At 37.1% G+C, this 18,276-nt stretch overlaps 4 protein-coding genes across 10 annotated transcripts; 3 read left to right on the forward strand and 1 right to left on the reverse strand.

The window, feature by feature from the left end:
* The first annotated feature begins 59 nt into the window (after window positions 1-59).
* LOC103319285 (ATP-dependent protease La (LON) domain protein) lies at window positions 60-4,570 on the forward strand. The gene is made up of 7 exons (XM_008220794.3): window positions 60-506; window positions 938-1,006; window positions 1,151-1,270; window positions 1,348-1,422; window positions 2,124-2,258; window positions 2,554-2,695; window positions 3,985-4,570. The coding sequence occupies exons 1-7, from the start codon at window positions 318-320 to the stop codon at window positions 4,143-4,145; spliced, it is 891 nt and encodes a 296-aa protein (XP_008219016.1). The 5' UTR covers window positions 60-317; the 3' UTR covers window positions 4,146-4,570.
* A 356-nt stretch (window positions 4,571-4,926) lies between these two features.
* LOC103319283 (alpha/beta-Hydrolases superfamily protein) lies at window positions 4,927-7,562 on the forward strand. The gene is made up of 3 exons (XM_008220793.2): window positions 4,927-5,217; window positions 6,297-6,580; window positions 6,827-7,562. Exons 1-3 carry the CDS (start codon window positions 5,053-5,055, stop codon window positions 7,356-7,358), a joined length of 981 nt encoding a protein of 326 aa, XP_008219015.2. The 5' UTR covers window positions 4,927-5,052; the 3' UTR covers window positions 7,359-7,562.
* Window positions 7,563-8,191: 629 nt separating this feature from the next.
* On the forward strand, window positions 8,192-12,273 carry LOC103319282 (uncharacterized). 7 transcript variants are annotated; one of them, XM_089046700.1, is made up of 3 exons: window positions 8,192-8,294; window positions 8,371-8,407; window positions 9,487-12,273. In XM_089046700.1, the coding sequence occupies exon 3, from the start codon at window positions 9,542-9,544 to the stop codon at window positions 12,068-12,070; it is 2,529 nt and encodes an 842-aa protein (XP_088902826.1). In that variant the 5' UTR covers window positions 8,192-8,294; window positions 8,371-8,407; window positions 9,487-9,541; the 3' UTR covers window positions 12,071-12,273. The 7 variants fall into 7 exon arrangements, with proteins under 7 accessions (XP_088902826.1, XP_088902825.1, XP_088902827.1 ...); XM_089046699.1 differs by having other exon boundaries at window positions 8,212-8,294; window positions 8,362-8,407; XM_089046701.1 differs by having other exon boundaries at window positions 8,216-8,268; window positions 8,362-8,407.
* Window positions 12,274-13,406: 1,133 nt separating this feature from the next.
* Window positions 13,407-16,888, reverse strand: LOC103319281 (MICOS complex subunit, putative (DUF543)). The gene is made up of 3 exons (XM_008220791.2): window positions 16,637-16,888; window positions 15,356-15,498; window positions 13,407-13,815 (listed from the first exon to the last, which is right to left on the reverse strand). Exons 1-3 carry the CDS (start codon window positions 16,767-16,769, stop codon window positions 13,801-13,803), a joined length of 291 nt encoding a protein of 96 aa, XP_008219013.2. The 5' UTR covers window positions 16,770-16,888; the 3' UTR covers window positions 13,407-13,800.
* Window positions 16,889-18,276: the final 1,388 nt, after the last annotated feature.

Consider the following 18,276-nt stretch of genomic DNA (forward strand, 5'->3'; position numbering starts at 1 on the left):
TTAGCCGTGCCTGAGCCAAAGGGCAGGTATATAGTTATGAATTTTTCAATGCAGACTTTGTAAACAGGGCGTCCGTTATCTCACTCAAGTTAATTAGGCACGAGAAGTTTGTTTCTTTGTCATTTTTTCGTGTACGCTGGCCCTTTAATTTTCCCATCTCGCGGTACTGATATCTTCATATACCGTCACATGACGTACCCCGGTACCCGTTTAGTGGAGGCTTTCTGCTTCCCATCGTGCGGTCAGAGACTCAGAATTAAGATAACCCGTCAGACCGTGGTTGGTTGGAAGTGGAACCGAAGAAGAAGAAAATTTCCATGAATTGTACGGCCTTCAATCTCACGCCCAGTAGTCCCTTTTTCCCAGAGAAAAATTCCCGCCTTATAGCAAGGACCCGGACCCATGATTTCGGATTTACCAGGAAAAGACTGAAACGATGCCGCATGGTTGCAATGGCCACCTCCTTGGAGTTGGAGCTCCCGCTCCTTCCCTTTAGCTTGAACGAGGTTGATTTTGCTCAAGTATTTTTAGACTTAATTAATTAAGCTCTGTTTTGTCTCGAGCTCTCTGTAGTTTTCTAGCTGACTCACTCTTATTACGAAACCAGTTGTTTCTGTTTTTTGAGCTTAAAAAATCCAGATTAATTTAATTAAAAAGGGTTCCAAGATTTTTATTTTCTGTTTTCGACATTAGATATTTTCTTAGTAACAAACATATGTCAAGGATAGCAAAAAATTGATGCATTGGGACCATGTCTTTTGTTTTTGCTGTTTGTTCACAAATAAGATGATAATTTTTGTATGGTGGGTTGGTTAAATGATCAATTTTATAATACAGGAGGAAACAGATGTTTTTGTTGTTTTTATTTTTGACACAATTTCTTCTAATTGAGGGTATGTGTGTTTCAAGTTTCATCCTCTTTCTTTTGAAATTTCAGGTTCTTGTTCCCTCTGAGAGTAAAACACTGCACTTATATGAAGCAAGGTATCTGGGTCTACTGGAGGAGGTACTGTATAGTTTATATTAACTGCATTATTCTTACTCTTTTTTTATATAAAGATTTTTGAACATCATTTGTCTTGCACCATTTTCTCTGCTCAGATGACGGAATAAATTAGAGTGTTGAGTTTTTTTTATCTATTCGTTGCAGTCATTGATGAGGAAGAACAAGCTTTTTGTGCATTTTGTGTTGGATCCTATCATTATTGAAAATTCAACAGAAGAAGCATCCTTTGCAGCCAGAAATGGTTGTTTGGTTTTTATAGAAAATGTAAGCTTCCCAACTTTGACTGAATTTCCAAATATGTGAAGGACCTTATGTACTAAAATCATTCCAGTATTCTGCAGGTTGAGCGTTTAGAAGTTGGAGCATTAGTCTCTATTAGAGGAATTGGTCGTGTAAAGATTGTGAAATTTGTGCAGGTAACAAGAGATTTGGTCTTCAACTTATCATATTCTGATAAAGATAGATATGTGTAGTTATTTATTCTCTGAGAAGATCTTTAAATGAGGACCTGTTTCTCATTCGTTAGTGGACATAGGGATGGATAAGACGCATCTCAAGGACACAATGCATGTGAACCATTCATATCTCATCTTACGGTTGAAAGTTCAAGTCTTAGTTTAACCTAATTAGAAGATAATTCTTCACATTCGCATAAATATAGAAATGCATACATTCTCATTCATACAAATAGGCTAAAAAGTTATTTTGGTTTGTATAAATAGACAGAATGCAGGCTTGATAAGTGATTCCCAGCTGCTTTCCAAGATAATTCAAACTGCTGCTGCCATTGCTTTTAAATTTCAACATATAGCAAGGGCTCTATGAGTCCATACTCTACAAAAACACATGTTTCTTCTGTGATCAATGTATATGTACATTAGGTTCTTCAACTTCACGTGCATTACTCTTTTATGTGTGATCTTTAGTTTGCTTCCTGGAGGAGGATATTAGGAGCTTTTGATGTGACATTGAAACTGAACGAAGTTGCGTATGTGAAGTTAGTCCTTTGTCTTGGGAATGATAATTGAGTTTAAAGGACTACTTTTGGGCATGAACAAACTGTTTTTAGAAGTAGCTTTAACTCTTATGCCTCCTAAAATGTTGGTTTGACATGCAGGCTGATCCTTACTTGAAAGGTGTTGTCATACCTGTACAGGACAGGGCTCCTGACAGTGTCAGCAAATTACACCCAAAAGTTATGCAAGTAAAAGAGGCTCTTTATAGTTTAAATAGTTTGGAAATCAAACTCAAGGTGTGTTGCTCTCTCTCTCTCTCTCTCTCTCTCTCTCTCTCTCTCAGCAAACCCTGTTATCTATGTTCAGGGCTTGTTGAATTGCTCTTTTTTCTTTTTCTTTTTAACTTTTATATTCTCATATATTTAGCCTGTCTAATAAGGTTCCACCCTAAAAATACATTTTACAGCAATTAGATTAGATATGGTCCATGGACGATTGAGATGTGTTTTCTGAATATAAGTGTTTATTGGATTGGGACTGTATACCCATGCAATTGTTGACTCTTTTCTGCTCGTTTATCTGTCCTACTAGGCCCCAAAGGAGGCACAGTTGCAAACTAGAATTGCCAATTCTCTAATGTGGACTGAAAAGGAACTACTCTTAGATTGTAATGAAGCTTTCTTTCCTTCATTGGCTGAGCGTGTATCCTTCGCATCACTTCAACCGGTCTCAGGTAAATGTCCCTTCTGCATCTCTATTTCTTGTTAGTTGTTACAGAATATGCAGTTTTAGTTCCTCAATTGTACTGCCTGAGTTAATAACTCCAACCCATTTCAGGTTGATATGTTTCTTGACCTAAATTTCTCTTCTTTGACGCTGTAGTAAGCAAAATAGTTTTTCATTCTTTATATTAATTGATAACACATGAAGTCTCAGTTAATTTTCCATGACTGGTGAAGCTGTAAGTTTTCTTTCTGTATATTTGCGAGAACCAGGACTGCATGTTTTTGTGCAATTTAGGCCCTAATGGAAAAATTACTTGCTTAAATATCTGGATGTTTATTAATTATTATGACCTTGTCATAAAATTTGAGAATAGAATTTTTCAAGGTTTCGATTTTATGTGTGAGTGCCAAACTTTGTTATTGTCAAGGACATAGTAATGTGTTTATGACCCAACGAACAAGTTCCTCTCTTAAACTTGTGACATGCCTGAGGCCTTGAAGATCTCCCTCATGCACATTAGGCCAAAGTTCTTACAAGGGATGTCCTTATTACATCTACTTTGCCAATACTCTGTCTAAGCTTCTCACTTTTTCTTGGAAGACAAACCTTTTAGGAATGCGCTTTGCTATTTTCTGGCTTGTCTGGGCAGAAAACTATTTGCAATTCTTCAACTACGATTGCAGTGGTTCCTGTTCAATGACTTGCATAGTCCACCAGAAAACATGTTGGAGAAGGCACCAGAGTAACTAGAACTATGCGATAAATGTTCTCTTTTGACACTGCAGAAGGTCCAGAGGGGCTCCCATGGCTTTTACCATTCCTAGCATTTCATTTGCAATTTGAGCCCCCTTTGCTCCCCCTCATATTTTCACATATGTTTTACTCGTAATAGCTAAGATAAAAAGTTTAATTTTAAGCATTACTTTAAAAATAAAAATATAAACACCTTTAATTGCAAAGCATCATAAGTTTAAATGGCCAACGCCTATTTGTTTGTTTTTCAGACTGATCATTAACACCATTATAACTGTAGAGTTTTCATTGTACTGTATGTCGAAAATTCATTCTACGCGTTGCTAGTCCTCTTTGACGACTTTCATATCCTCATCCTGATGACTAGTTGAGTACGCTACCACTTTAACAACTATTTCATGTACAATGAAAAGTAGGAAGGCTTTTAGTAGGTTACCACTCATGACTATTTGATATAGAAGTTGAACCTATGAAGCATCATACCTGATATACATTTCCTTTGCAAGTATTCATATGAATTTTTCTTTTTTTATTATCTATCAGGATCAACTGAATCGGAACTTCTGAAGCTGCAGCAAGAGAAGTTAAGGGCAATGGATCTCAGAGACTCCTTCCAGAGGCTAGACAATTCCCTAGAATTTGTTAAAGATAATATCTCCAGGGTTGCAGCCAAGCTGGCTATACAATCAGTAGAGATGCAGTAAGTTGTGGGATTTTGTATTCGGCCTTCTGGCATCTCACAATAGAGGCCCGAAATCACGAAGCTCCGTTGGTTTGGGCAGCCAACTTACTTGGCTGAGATTATGTTGTATCATTTGATTAGGAGGATAGCTGAATAAATCGGAGCTGAGGGGGTTGAGGGGTTATATATCCATCAAGGCCTTAGATGTGATTATGCGTAAGGCTAACATCCTTGGACATAATTATGTAAGGCAAACAGGTCATTTGGATATTTCTTAGTTCTTTACTAGCCCCTTAGCACATGCTTACGCATGTGACAATTAGTTTTCGTTTTTCTTTTTTGTTTTATTTTTAAAATTAAGAAAAGATAGCAAGGGTAGTTATGTTCCATAAAAGTAGGGTTTATTATCTGATTTTTTTAATGTGAACAAAATGTATGAATTTACCATATTATTTTTATTTAATTAATAATTTCAATTCTTAATGTTTGAATTAATCAAGGGTATTTTCTGGTATTTTAAATGTTTCACCATTCTCTGCCTTTTGCTTTATATATATTGATGTGTTGTTAATAACTCCATTAATTGATGTATACTATTACTGTCACGCACATAATAATTGTTTATAAATAAATAAATAAATAAAAGTGGCAGAATGAGTGGATGGATTTTATTAAGTTAACGGTATTAATATAAGGACACATGTCAAAATATTAGATATGGGACAAAGGGGACAAGGTAACAGAATAAACGGCCATGACACTTGCTCGAAAAAATGTATATAAATGCTTACTAGAAGAAATTTAAAACCAAAAGAAAAAAGGAAAAAAAATTTGAGGCGGGCGTTGGTTTGAAGAAAGAAAGAAAGATATGATATCTAGCAACAAAGTGGTTAAGGAGGAGGAGAGCGCGTTTGTCTAGAAGCAGAAAGATGGGATTATACTCAACTGGAAGTGGAGCGGGAAACCCACTCTCTTCCGCTTCCATGAGCACCACGCCTCGTCACCTCTTGCTTCGAAAGCCAACCCCTCGCCATCACCAACTTGGTTTCCTCTCAACTTTTGCTTCTCCTCTTCTGCACACCTCTTCAGGATCAGTACGTTATTTTTTCTCCATCTTTTCGGTTTTATATATACCTTTATTCTTTTCTTTTCTTTTTCTTTTATTTGTTAAGCTTAATGGCTTAGGCTTCTTTGCTGAATTTGGCATCAGATAGACCCCCTTTTATGATTTGTGGTTCTGGGTTCAATTCTGAAATGCTTATTATGTTGAAGAAAGGAAATGGTGTAGTTATTTATTTATGTTCAAGCAGAAACTAGACTGACAAAGAATCTAAATAGGCTTAAGTGCCATTAGTTGTGTCAAAGTTTCTAGCCTTTAGTAAACTTGACATTGCCAATTTAGCAATCTTTAATTTGATCTGAGTCAGTAGGCCTAAACTCAAAGTGAGACAGATTCATGGGTTTGGTCAAGTTGAAACAGAATATAAATTCGTGACTGGCTCGGTTTATGAGCTTGCTTAGCACAGTATGCATAGGTAGATAATGCTTCAGATTTCATTGATTTATTTAAGCTTCATTACAAGGTGCTGGCTCTCTTGCGAAACCCATTTTGGCATCCACGGAAGTTGCAACTGACATCGTTTGTGTAAATTTCTTCGTTTTACCGAGAAAAGTTGAAACATGTGTGGAACATGATCCATATATATGCAGTTTTTGTATGCGCATCTTCACTTCTGCATTGCCTTTATTGAAGCGTTTCCTCTTCCTTGCCTTCTTTTTATTATTCTATTAACAGATAACAAAGCCTTTTATTATTTTAATGATTCTTAGATAAAGAAGCTCAATGTTTAATTTGAAATGTTTTACCAACTATTTTATTATTTTTTACTACTTAACTTTTACTTTGAGCACTGTCAACACTCTTAATTCCCTCTTCTTTTTCGTGCCAATCCTTTGCTGTACATAGAGAAATCACACTACATTAGAAGATGATAGCTCTGTTTTAGCATCATTCATATCTTGTAAATCTATTTAAATATTTAATCATTGAATTGATCATATTGATAACTTGTGATGAACGTTGAACTGTTCTTATTCATTAACTTTGAACATTTTATTTGCTGTGTTCTATAATGAAGTACTACCTTGACTGTAAAGCTCAGTTTGTGTTCAGAGAGCATGCAATTCAAGTTGTCTGAGGTCATCTACAGAGAATATAGGCAGAAAAATTACTTGTAGCCTACTAAAAGTGGAAGACGACGCAAATGACGAGTCATGTGAGTTAGTCAGTGGAGTGGAACTTTCAGTTGGTGAGGGTGTTGATAGCATCAATGCTTATCTCTTCAAGGCAGTGAAAAATAATAATGGAACTGGGATACTTCTCTTGTCCGATATCTTTGGATTTGAAGATTCATCCACAAGAGAGTTTGCCTATCGTGTTGCATGCAATGGTTACAAGTATGTTGCTTAACCTTGAACTAAAATTAAGGAGTATTTATATGTAAGTTTGTGTGATGCTGCAAGGGCACGCATGTTGTTCAAATTTCATTATGTACTGACCAGTTTACAATTTATGCACTGCTTTTAACTCGGATGGCAATGCTGGTGTTCTTGTTAGAGTTGCCATTAGTAGTCCTTTAGGGCAATCATTCTTCAAGATTTCTCAATTCTATATGCTTACTTTGTCCTTGAAAAAAAATGCAGTGTTTTGCTTCCAGACCTATTTCGTGGAGATCCATGGACAAAGGATCGACCAAAGAATCTTTTTGATAAGTGGATCTCGGAACAAGAACCTCAGAGGATTGCAAAAGACATTGCCACATCTGCAAAATGGATGGTTGATGAATTTTTGGCTGCAGGAATCTCAAAGAAGTTTGGCTTGATAGGATTCTGCTTTGGAGGTGGCAAAGTGATTGAAGTCCTAGCCCAGGACCAGGGCGCTTCTTTTGGCACTGGGGTCTCCTTTTATGGAACAAGGATCGATACGTCTGTGGCATCTAATGTTAAGGTTCCAATCTTGTTTATTTCCGGGGACAACGACCCACTCTGTCCTGTCAACGTCCTAGAGAGTATTGAGAGAAGCATTGGCAGGGGGTCCAGGGTGGTAGTTTTCAAGGGTAGAGGTCATGGCTTTGCTCACCGACCTCAATCATTTGAAGAAGATGAAGATGCAGAGCAGGCTTTCATGATGATGAAAAATTGGCTGAATGATGGCTTGGTTGCAAATACCTGTTAGATTCCAGAAAACTCATGTATATATTGATCATAGAGGTGAAGGGGTTACAGCTACTGCTGGTGGTGATTGAAGGCCATCAGTTGTATTACATGCTATGTGTAGTTCCATATTTGGTCCTAAGATGCCAATTGACATTGGTGGTAAAGCCACCTCAGCACGTTACTGGAGACTCCGATTCAAATATGCTTCTTTGGGTTTGGATAATTTATCTGTCTAGTTGATAATAAGATGATAGTTTGTAATTATATTTTAATTAACTTCATGAATTATATTTCTTTTTAGCTTTAATAAAAAAATTTAAATCATCACGTATAGCCGGGTGGCTATACTTTTAAAATATTCTATTTTGGCGTACAGCCGCACGGCTGTACTGTTATTCTATTTTGGAGTGCCGCAGCACGGCTATACTGTTAAAATATTCTATTTTGGAGTGCAGCCGAACGGCTCTACTTGTAAAATATTTTACTTTTAGAGTATAGCCGCACGGCGATACCATTAAAATATTCTTTTTTGGACTATAGACCTTCAAGATATTCTATTTCTGGGCATCGTCGTGCGGCGTTTGGGTATAGCCGCGCGGCTATTCATCGATTATAGCCGGCTATACCCAAAATAGAATATACTAAATTTATAGCCGTGCGGCTATACCGTTAAAGTTTCTATTTTTTGATATAGCCGGTCGGCTATACGTTTAAAATATTCTATTTTGGATTATAGCCGAACGGCTATACCGTTAATCGTTTTCTTTTTTATTTATTTTTTTTTTTCCCAAAAAAATAGGTGCACAAATTTTTACGAAACCGACGCCGTTTCGAGGAAGGAGGAGGAGAACAGAAATATCTGAAGCTTGAAGAGTAGAGTGGGTGGGACTGGCAAATATTGCTGAAAGTTCACTATCGGACTTGAGTGGGTGGGTTCTTCACTCGCAGTTTACAGGTGTGGCTATTTGCTACCATTTGTGAAATTTGTACTTTCTGGAGTTTAATTTATGCTTTTATTTTAGTAAATGCAGGGTTGGGGGTGAGCGGTTAGGGTTTGCCCAATTACAGGTAATATATCTCTGTCTCCTGTTATTCAATTTGTCATAAGCCTTCCATTTTTGTTTTGGTTTCAATCTTATAGCCTCTTCAATTATTTTCATATGGTAAAACTCTGTTTAGTTTTTATTTTAGGGTTTTTGGTATGAAAGTATGAGAGAAAATAAAAATTAAAACTAATTACTGATCGTTTCTAACAAAAGAGAAGTTGAAATCTTTCCATTGACAAGTTGTAATGAAAGAATATTCTTTTGATATGTTCTTTTCTGGTTGCACTGAAGGATCGTTATATTCCTCTCATAATGAACCAACACCATAGATCAACGCTAGAAGAATAAAACTGCTATGATTCTCATTTTGGGGGGGTTTTTTTTTAGCTCTGTTTCTTTTCTCTATTTGGTGCACCGTTCAATTTGGTTTTTATTGCATTTAGTCCTCTTTCTATAGAAGATACCCATGAATGGTCATCTGTAATTTCATTTGATTTACAGAAGTCACTAGAACCCCCATTTTCTGTGGTCTCATTTAGGGTTCTGGCTTTTAGATAGTTTGTTAACATGACCCTGTTTGTTTTTGTTTGTTTGCTAAAGACCCCTGTTTGATTTAAGTTTTCACTTTTGTGGTGTGCTAAGTGCTTTGTTTTGGTAATTGTTTCTTCTGTGATTATAAGCAAAATATTTGCTTTGATCAGTCATGAAAGATTAAAGTTTCATATACTCTTTTTTAATTATACAAGAGCACTACAAATATTCCTCTCAACACCATAAATAAGGATGTATCAATGCTAGAAGCATAAAACTGCAACACCACAAATATTTCTTTTGAACTCTTTTTCGTTTTTCTTCTTGGTGCACTGTTCAATTTTGTTTCTATTGCATTCAAGTCTTCTTTCTATTGAAGATACCCATGAATAGTCTCTGCAGTTTCATTTCATTTAGAGAAGTCACAAGAACCCCTATTTGTTGTGCTTTGTTTTAGGGTTCTAGATTTTAGATAGTTTGTTAATGTGACCTTGTTTGATTTAATTTGTCACTTTTGTGGTGTACTGATTCATGCTTTGTTTCGGTATTGGGTTTGTTAATATGTACTAGTGAAGAAGTGTAGTTGGCTCATGAGCAAATAAAGCATGTCGAAGCTTGAAAAAGCATGATATCTTCCTCTTCCTCTTCATTCTCAAATGTATTATTCTTCAAATGCCGCTCTCTTCATTTCTATTCGCCTTATTCTCCATTCTCTTGCAAAGCTCTTATTCACCACATCTCAAACACACGTCTCCAATTTAAACCCAAACTCTTGAACTCCCATTTTGTTTCCAAATTACAGCCCAACCATGTCCACCACATCCCTCTCAGCCTCCAATCCAACCCCATTTCCACCCTTCGCTTCCTTGATTGGTCCCGCAACTCTCTCGGCTTACACCACTACCCGCAGTCCTTTTGTGCCCTTATTCATCTGCTGCTCCGTCACCGAAAGCTCGCTCCGGCTTCACACCTTTTCGATACAATGGTACGCCAATTTGGGACTCATTTTCACTTTTTTGCTGCTTTTTCTGAGATTTCTCCCAATTATGCTTCGGATTCTAGTGATCTTTATAGCTTTCTGATTGAGAACTTTTGTCGGAATGGGATGCTAGATTCATCTATTGAGACATTCATTCATATGTGTAAATTGGGAGTTCCGGTGTCTCCTTATGTGTTATCCAGAATGTTGACTTTTTTGGTTGATTCAAATCGTGTCCATGTGATTCTTGATTTATATGGGGAAGTGTGTAAAGCATTGAGAGGACAGTATTTCTGTGTGTATGAGTTTGTTATGGTTGCTCTTCTAAACAAGAGTAAAGTTGAAACGGGTTTGGATTTTCATTCCGCAGTGATTGAAAGAGGCTTTGTGGTTGATATTGTTGCTTGTAACAAGATTTTAAAGCGTCTTTGTAAAGAAAGTCAGATTGGAGTTGGGGAAGATTTCTTTAATGTATTGATAATGGGTGGTCCGGAGCCAAATGTGGTGACATTCAGCACGATGATTAATGCGTATTGTAAGGATGGGAAATTGGAGGAGGCCATTAAGCTTTATAAGGTTATGATAGAGAAGGGTGTCAGCCCTGACTTGGTTGTATATAGTATTCTAGTTGATGGTCTTTTGAAGGCAGGGAAATTGGAGGAGGGGCTTCGACTTTTTTCAGAGGCATTAGATAGCGGCATTAAGTTGGATGTAGTCATTTTCAGTTCTGTTATGGATTCCTATGTGAGAATTGGAGACTTGGTGAAGTCGGTGGAGATCTACAGAAGAATGCTGAAAGAAGGGATCTCGCCAAACCCTGTTAGTTACACCATTCTTATAAATGGTATGTGTCAGGATGGTAAGGTCATGGAGGCTTGTGGCATATTCGGTCAGATTGTGAAGTGTGGTTTTGTGCCATCCGTTCTAACTTACAGTAGTTTGATTGATGGAATGTGCAAATTGGGGAATTTAAAGGATGCATTTCACCTGTATGAGAGTATGATCAAGACTGGCTATGAACCTGATATTATTCTTTATGGTGTGCTAGTAAATGGCCTTTGTAAACATGGGCTGATGGGTGATGCTCTTAGGTTCTTCTTTCAGGCTGTTTATAGGGGTGTAAAGCCCAATATCTATACTTTTAATATGTTAATAGATGGTTTCTGTAGATTAAAAAGACTAAGTGATGCTGTGAAGGTGTTCATCCAAATGGGAGTTTATAACATAAAACCTGATATGGTGACGTATACTGTGATTATTAAGGGTATCTCTGAAGTAGGGAGATTAAAAGATGCGTTAGTATTTTTCTTCCATTCATTAAAGAAGGGGTTCTTGCCTGATGTTGTAACGTATTGCACACTAATCGATGGTTGCTGCAAGCAGAAACGTGTATATTATGGACTCCGGATTCTAGGTATGATGCAAAGAAATGGAGTAAGTCCTGATATTGCCATTTATAATGTTCTCATTAATATGCTTTTCAAAGAAAGTTATTTAGAAGCTGCACAAGAACTCTTTGAGCAACTTACTAAAAGTGGGCCAGAACCTGACATTGTTACGTACAACACAATGATTTGTGGTTATTGCTCTCTGAGAAGGTTAGATGCAGCTGTTCAACTTTTTCAAAAGCTGATACAGGGACACTGTAAACCCAATGCCATTACTTGTACTATACTGATTGATGCTTTTTGCAAAGAAGGTAACATGGATGATGCCATGTTGATGTTTGATAAAATGCTGGAAAAGGATCCTGAACCCAATTTGGTCACATATAGTTGTCTTATTGATGGTTATTTTAAATCTGAAAACATGAAAAGTGCATTTGAACTGCACGAAGAGATGCTTAAAAACATCTCTCCCAATATAGTCAGTTATAGCATCCTCATGGATGGTCTTTGCAAGAGAGGACTAACGGAGAAAGCATCCCTTGCGTTTCATTGTGCTATAGAAAGGGGTTTGGTGCCTGATGTAATAGCATATGGGATTCTGATTCGTGGTTACTGCAAGGTAGGAAGAATGGCAGAAGCCCTCATTTTGTATGGCCGTATGTTAATTAGTGGCATCATGCCAGACGCTGTCATACAAAGGACGATCACTGAGCATATCCTTGAAGCTGATCAACGGAAATATTCAACCGCTCAACCGCATGATCTGCAGATAAGATCTGTTGTGTAATACAGTGTGCCACTTGGAGCCTTTGTGGTCAGCTTTTTCCACCTTTTGCCTATCTGGTACTACCTACTAGCTAATTGTTGTACTAACACCATAATTTTCTTTACGGTTCTTTTCGTAAACTGTATAGATGTATAATTTAGTTTTTCATTGTAAATGAGGGAATACAGTATTTTATTGAAGCAAAATTAGAGTTATTATTGATATCTGGATGCTTGCTTGAGTTATTATTTTCTTTAAAGAAAAAATACCATGCGTTTCTATTCAACTTATTCGGGCACAGCTTGTTTTTTCCTTCTGAACTAAAGAAAGTTTAGTTTTTGCTCAAGAAAACCCCCCCAAAAAAAAAGTATTAAATTTTATTTTATTTTTCTCAAAACCCAAGTTATTTATTTTTTTTCATAAGAAACGACAAAAAATAAAAACGAAGTTGCCCTATGTAAGTGGCTAGAAAAAGTTTCATAATTGAGTTTCACCAAAAGCAGCAGAAATACCATGATTTTCATTCCCGTCTGAAAAAAGTTGGTTCAAGTCTTGCATGGAATTAGGAGCCCTGAGTTTGTCCTCCTGAATTCTTACTTGTTTCAAGATCTCATAAACAAGAGAGTTTACTTAATGTTAAACTGGCATTATACAAACCTAGCCAAGTTGCTCACTGCTCTCCCCTGTAACAAAAAGTTCATAACACAGAGGGAATTTATGAAAAGGTAGAGTCATATAGAATAAGTTATAAAGATCATTTTATGTAGAGACTACTGCAGAATAGTTTAACATGACAGGAACTTAGTGTGTGCGAAAACCATGGCTGTAGAACTTGGAATTAATCACAAGAACAGAATTAAAGGCAATCTTTGAACTTGGTGCATAACATGGTGAAATTGCCATGCATATATAGAAGCATTTTCTAGATATTAGCACTAAATAATATAGGACTATGACCTGAGTATCTGTTGGACAATCAAAAAAGACATTTTGTTCATCTTTCAAGTTGGACAATCAAAAGACATTTTGGTCATCAACCAAGATGACATTCCCACTTTCTAACCTTATTATATTCTTCGTTGTCGATGATGCTACGGCCACTGATGGTGAATAATAACATAGCAGAATATGAAATGGTCATGGATGGCCAGGTCGTGTTAGAGGCCATATGGACCAGAGAGAAGAGAAAACCAAAGTACATTGATTCTGGACTTGTGATAGAAATAGCGTTTTAGTGGTATTTCGATTTTCTGAGATCCTTGATATTTACATAAGCATCCATGTTTTCTTATAAAAGTAGAACAATGCAGCACAACAAATAACTACATGTTTGTTCAGCATTGCCCAGCAGAACCACTTTTACTGAAATATTATCACTATATCATAGAGAAATAATTTAAATCAAACGGCACATAAACAAGATAGCAAGCGACTTTGCTCGTCAAAGATATTTCTGACAAAATTTCCTTTTGCTTACTCACAAACTTCTTCCTAGGAAGTTGCAGAAGTAAGAAAGCTTCCCCCAAATGCAATTATTTCTTCCTTTTTCCACATACAAAGTCCGACATAATGACAGGGTTACAAAGCAAAAGGTAACAAATTTGTATGAAGTCTGAAGTAGATCAGGTGATATCTTTATCAATCAAAAACAGTATTTGTACTACTTAATCAAAGCCATTGCAGGCATAAACAGTCTACAAAAACCCCGGAGTTGAATCCCAAAACTGTGGGTTATCTTGACTTGCATAAATTCAATCTTGTCCGTCCTGGAAACAAGAGGAAAAACTACATCAAATAACTTCCCTGCACAATTCATCTTATTATTATATTACTGCAAAACAATAATGGACTTATATTTATTCTCAGGCAGAAAAAGCCTGAATATTTACAAGAGTTTCAAATGATGTAGAAATCAATATGCAGCAATCACACACTAAACTCACTTGATTGGCCTTCATTGAAAAGAAATAAAAATAAAGATTCTTGTGAACATATTACGTTGACTTTTTGTTACCATGAGAAACTCATTTCCACGAAGATATGTAAACACAAAAACATTGCATGTACTCAAAGAGATACTGAGAATATACATACATATTTATGTGTGTGTGTGTGTGTGTGTGTGTTAAGCTGTGAGAAATGGAAAGAAAGGGAAATTCCCAATTGACAAAAATGTTAGTTTAAGCAACCAAGACACTTCGGATTCTTGTGAAAACAAACTTGAAGATGGAGGCCTAGTGCCTTAACTCGATAGCCAAACAAAAGTTCTAAGAAACTTCAGTAAAACCCAAAAAACCAATGGTAAAAAAGAAGGTACAAGTCCTGATTATTCAGAATTAAATAGAATCATATATACGGGTCATTGTAATCTCATATTTCCTGCTATTCTCCATGATACTTCTGATTTTTTTTCATTGACAAAGAGGCGAAGAAATAGATTCATCATTCCATTGCAACAGATTCCTAAACCCATAAAATTTCATAAACCATAAACTCAGATCATAAATCAAATGCCAAAATAAATGTCAAATGAATGACAACCAAGAGATGAAACCTTCATAATACATCAGAAAATAAAATATATACCTTCAAATTACAAGGTTATCAGAGCTTGAGTTGTGCTATTTTTTCAACACAAAAAAGAAGAAAATTGAAATCAACTGTAGGGTTTGAGTTCTAGTTTTGTTCTTTGAAGAAGTTTTTGATGCTTTGGTCAAATGTTTAATTCATTTGGGTTTGTAAAAAAACAAAGGGAACGATTTCAAAATTCAATGTAGCATGTTCACTTTTCTCAAGGGAAACCAATTGAATGAGGTAGAAAGGGGGTTTTCTCAGCAACCCACGTGGAAGCTTATAAGCAAGAGGTGTCCTACATCTGAACTAAGGCCATCGAGTCCGTAAACTATGCGTCCACACAAGCAAGCACCTCAGCCTACGAGGAAGCTCGTGACCATGACTTGGGAAGTAAAAGATAATTGATAAAACATCTCCAAGAGTGAGGGGTCGGATGAGAAGAGGCTCAGTAAGGAGATGGACACACCCTCCTTCAATCATGTGTTTTCTTTTTTCTTTTTTCTTTTTCTTTTCTTATGGGTTAGGGAGGAGAGATGCTTTATTATTGTTTAGTTTAGTATGAAATGACAGTCTTGCCCTTTGATTGTCAATTTGAGTTTCTTCCCTTAAAATTAAGGGGTGTAGGTGGAATAAATCAAAGTTGTTGGGTCCAAGTGGAATAAGTCCAAACCTCAAGCAGTGTAACTCAAATTTTTCCTCAATTATTTGAGTTTACTTGGAAGAAATCAGTACCTGAGGAGCAGGAGTCTCAATAATCTTAGGAGCAGCCAACCTCGCTGGAGATCCCTCAAATAAACGAGAGCACTCTGTGTATGCGGATCCAATGCCCAATCCAGCGCCAAAAGCTACAGAAGCCCAGCGACTCACAGGACTCCCTAGTAAGACACATCAAAAGTACATTGATTAATTCAAGATTGCTAATTTTGGGAGAGAAGCATATACTCGGTTCAATAAAATGAAAAAAACAAAATTGGTCTCAAGCTCATGATAATTAGGTAGAGCATTCAATGAATTCAACAATCTGCCAAAGGGAAAAGGGGGAAAAAGAAATGTAAAAATATGGTTACTCCTGATTTTTATGGCTTATGAACTATGATACATGGCCTCTGGTAAGAATATTAGATGCAGGTACATGTCCATATGTTGGATTAGTTTGATTTTATAACATTTCCATGAATCCAGAGTGCCTAGTGGTCATAACTTTTACGATTGGCACGTCCTGTCGCAGGAATACGGCAGGTGAACTGAGGGCCAACATAACGTAGGTTGTGAATTCTACCAAATTAATTAGTTGTATCTACCATATTCTTCTACATATTAGGCATGGATCCCACTCACTTCCATTAGAAATCCCTAAATATTACTTTACACAGTATGCTTCGTTTTTAGAAATTGTGTAAAAGGAAATCATTTTGCAATGATGTAAGCAGCTCAACCTACTCCATTCTCAACCTGAATTAAGAAATCCTAGAAAAGGGTAATTTGGGATGGTGAACGAGGGTGGTCAGCTCTGACACCTGTGTTGTGAGAGTTTCCAGAACTTGAACAATCCATTTGTGGTCCATCTCTGTTTAGTCTGTCTTGCCAGGCTTAGTTGGAGCCATACAATTGACACACGGCGTGCAGACAAAGAGAGTTGAAGATTTCGGGCTCAAGGAAAAACGAAAACTTGCTATGATGCCAAATTTGATGTAGGATATGGGTGAATTGAGTGTTTAGGTAATTTAGCGGAAGCTAAAACAATGAAAAAAACAGAAAATATATGATAAGGATGTAAGCCAAGGGGTTTGGCACCAAGAATTCTCCAATCTCTGGAAAGTACATGGGGTGTATTTATAACAATCTAACCCTAGAGTGAAAAGGAAATTAAACTTATTAGCTCACCCTCTAGGACATAAACACCATTAATGAAACTTCTGATATAAAAACAAAATCTCATGAGGTGATAGCAAAGAAGACAAACGGGGTAATGAGGAATTAAACAGAGAAGTAAAGGGAAAAGGAAGAACTGACTGAATAAAAGGAGACCACCAAAGGCACCGCCCAAGGAAGAGTAGACGAAGCGCCGGACCGTCAGATCGAGACACGCGTCCCATTTGGCGTTCACGTCGTACTGGGGTGGGAAGAATTCTTTGTTGTCTGCCATTGCCTCCTGCTTTAGATTTGCTTCGTTTGTGTTTCGATCGGTTTCTTTGTTGCAGCTGAGTCTGATTTTGTGAGAGTGAGGGTTCGTCTCCTCCTCTTGCTTGCGCTTGATAATCTCTGATTTTGAGGGGGTTGGGTCCGTTTATGCTTTTCGGCCCTTAGCTTTTGAGCTGCATCCTTTCTGGGCTTTATTTTGATGAAAAATAGGCTTAACTGTACGACGAAAACTTCCGAAGAGTTAGGGCCCGTTTGAGCGGGAGTGGATTTGGATTTGGGCTCTTAAATTTTTTTTTCCGATCGAAATTTGGGCTCTTAAATCCAAAATAAATTTTTGATTTGTATTAAGTCGAATTCTCTAGTTGAAAATCTTATATCAGGAATTGGGCTAGTGCAATGAGGGCCTTAAAGAGAATAATTTGGACGGCAGGAAAAAAATTTCTTGCACTAGAAACGAGTCACATTTACCCATGATCTCTCTCTCTCTCTCTATCTCTCACACATCGGCAGTGCATTTCTAAAAGATGAGCTCTTTACATCGGACCAATTTACGAGATTGATGGACATGACTTGTTTTAATACTTTTGTTGAACTCCAATTCTCTTCCGCCACGCGTCGATTATTTCGGTAGTGAAATAACAAAATTTGAGTCCGGCGGACTCAGGCGTAATAAAGACGTCTTGCTTTTGTGTGAGTGTGGTATGCGGGTGTGGCAGCACGGATAGTCGTGCGAATGGTTCACAGATAAATGGATAGATGGATCGATGAATGCACTAGTGTGATTTGACTTTTTGGCAAACGATTGTTGGTTAAAAGAGAAACAAGTCTCGGCCTAAACTACAAGGCCGTTGGGTTGGTAAATACGATTGGTGATGGCAAATGGGTCACCGAACTCGATAGCTCAGCGATGATGACACTGAGTTTGGTAGCTCAGTGGGTTCAAACAGTCTGAGAAATGCGGTATCCTAAGGTATCTCGATGGACTCGATGGTGCTCAATAAAATACTTAAGAAATGCGGGTATCAAAAGAACTTTCTTGTTGATATATTGATGAATGAAATGAAGTGGGGACTGCCCACGAATCCCATAATGGTTTTTGGGATTCTTTGCGATAGTTATCGATAGTTACCCTTACTCTTAAGAAAGCATTTTAAAGAAACATGATAAAAATAAAAGGTTTTTGCTTGTTGAAGGATTTTGGTTTGGTGTAAGTACCCTTGTAAACGTTGTTGGCAGTCTTCTATTTATAGGTTTGGTGGATGCTTTGGCCAAACTAGGGTCAAGGTTCAAGTCCCTTCAAGCACACAAAATTTTCTTTTGTTTTAAGGTGAATAAATGATAACGGAGTTTGTCGCTAGCAAGAGGAGGCAGTGACTAGCAAGCGATGGGCAACGATGGCTAACCGGGATGGGTTTTCAAAGGTTGGACATGTGGCATAGTATGATTGACTTAGAATGAGTGACATTGTGTGTAATTTTGAGCCCATAACTACTTTTTTGGTCATTAACCTT

Source organism: Prunus mume, linkage group LG2 (assembly GCF_029339155.1).
Source record: "Prunus mume cultivar Tortuosa linkage group LG2, ASM2933915v1, whole genome shotgun sequence".
In the NCBI taxonomy this organism is placed as follows: Eukaryota; Viridiplantae; Streptophyta; class Magnoliopsida; order Rosales; family Rosaceae; genus Prunus; species Prunus mume.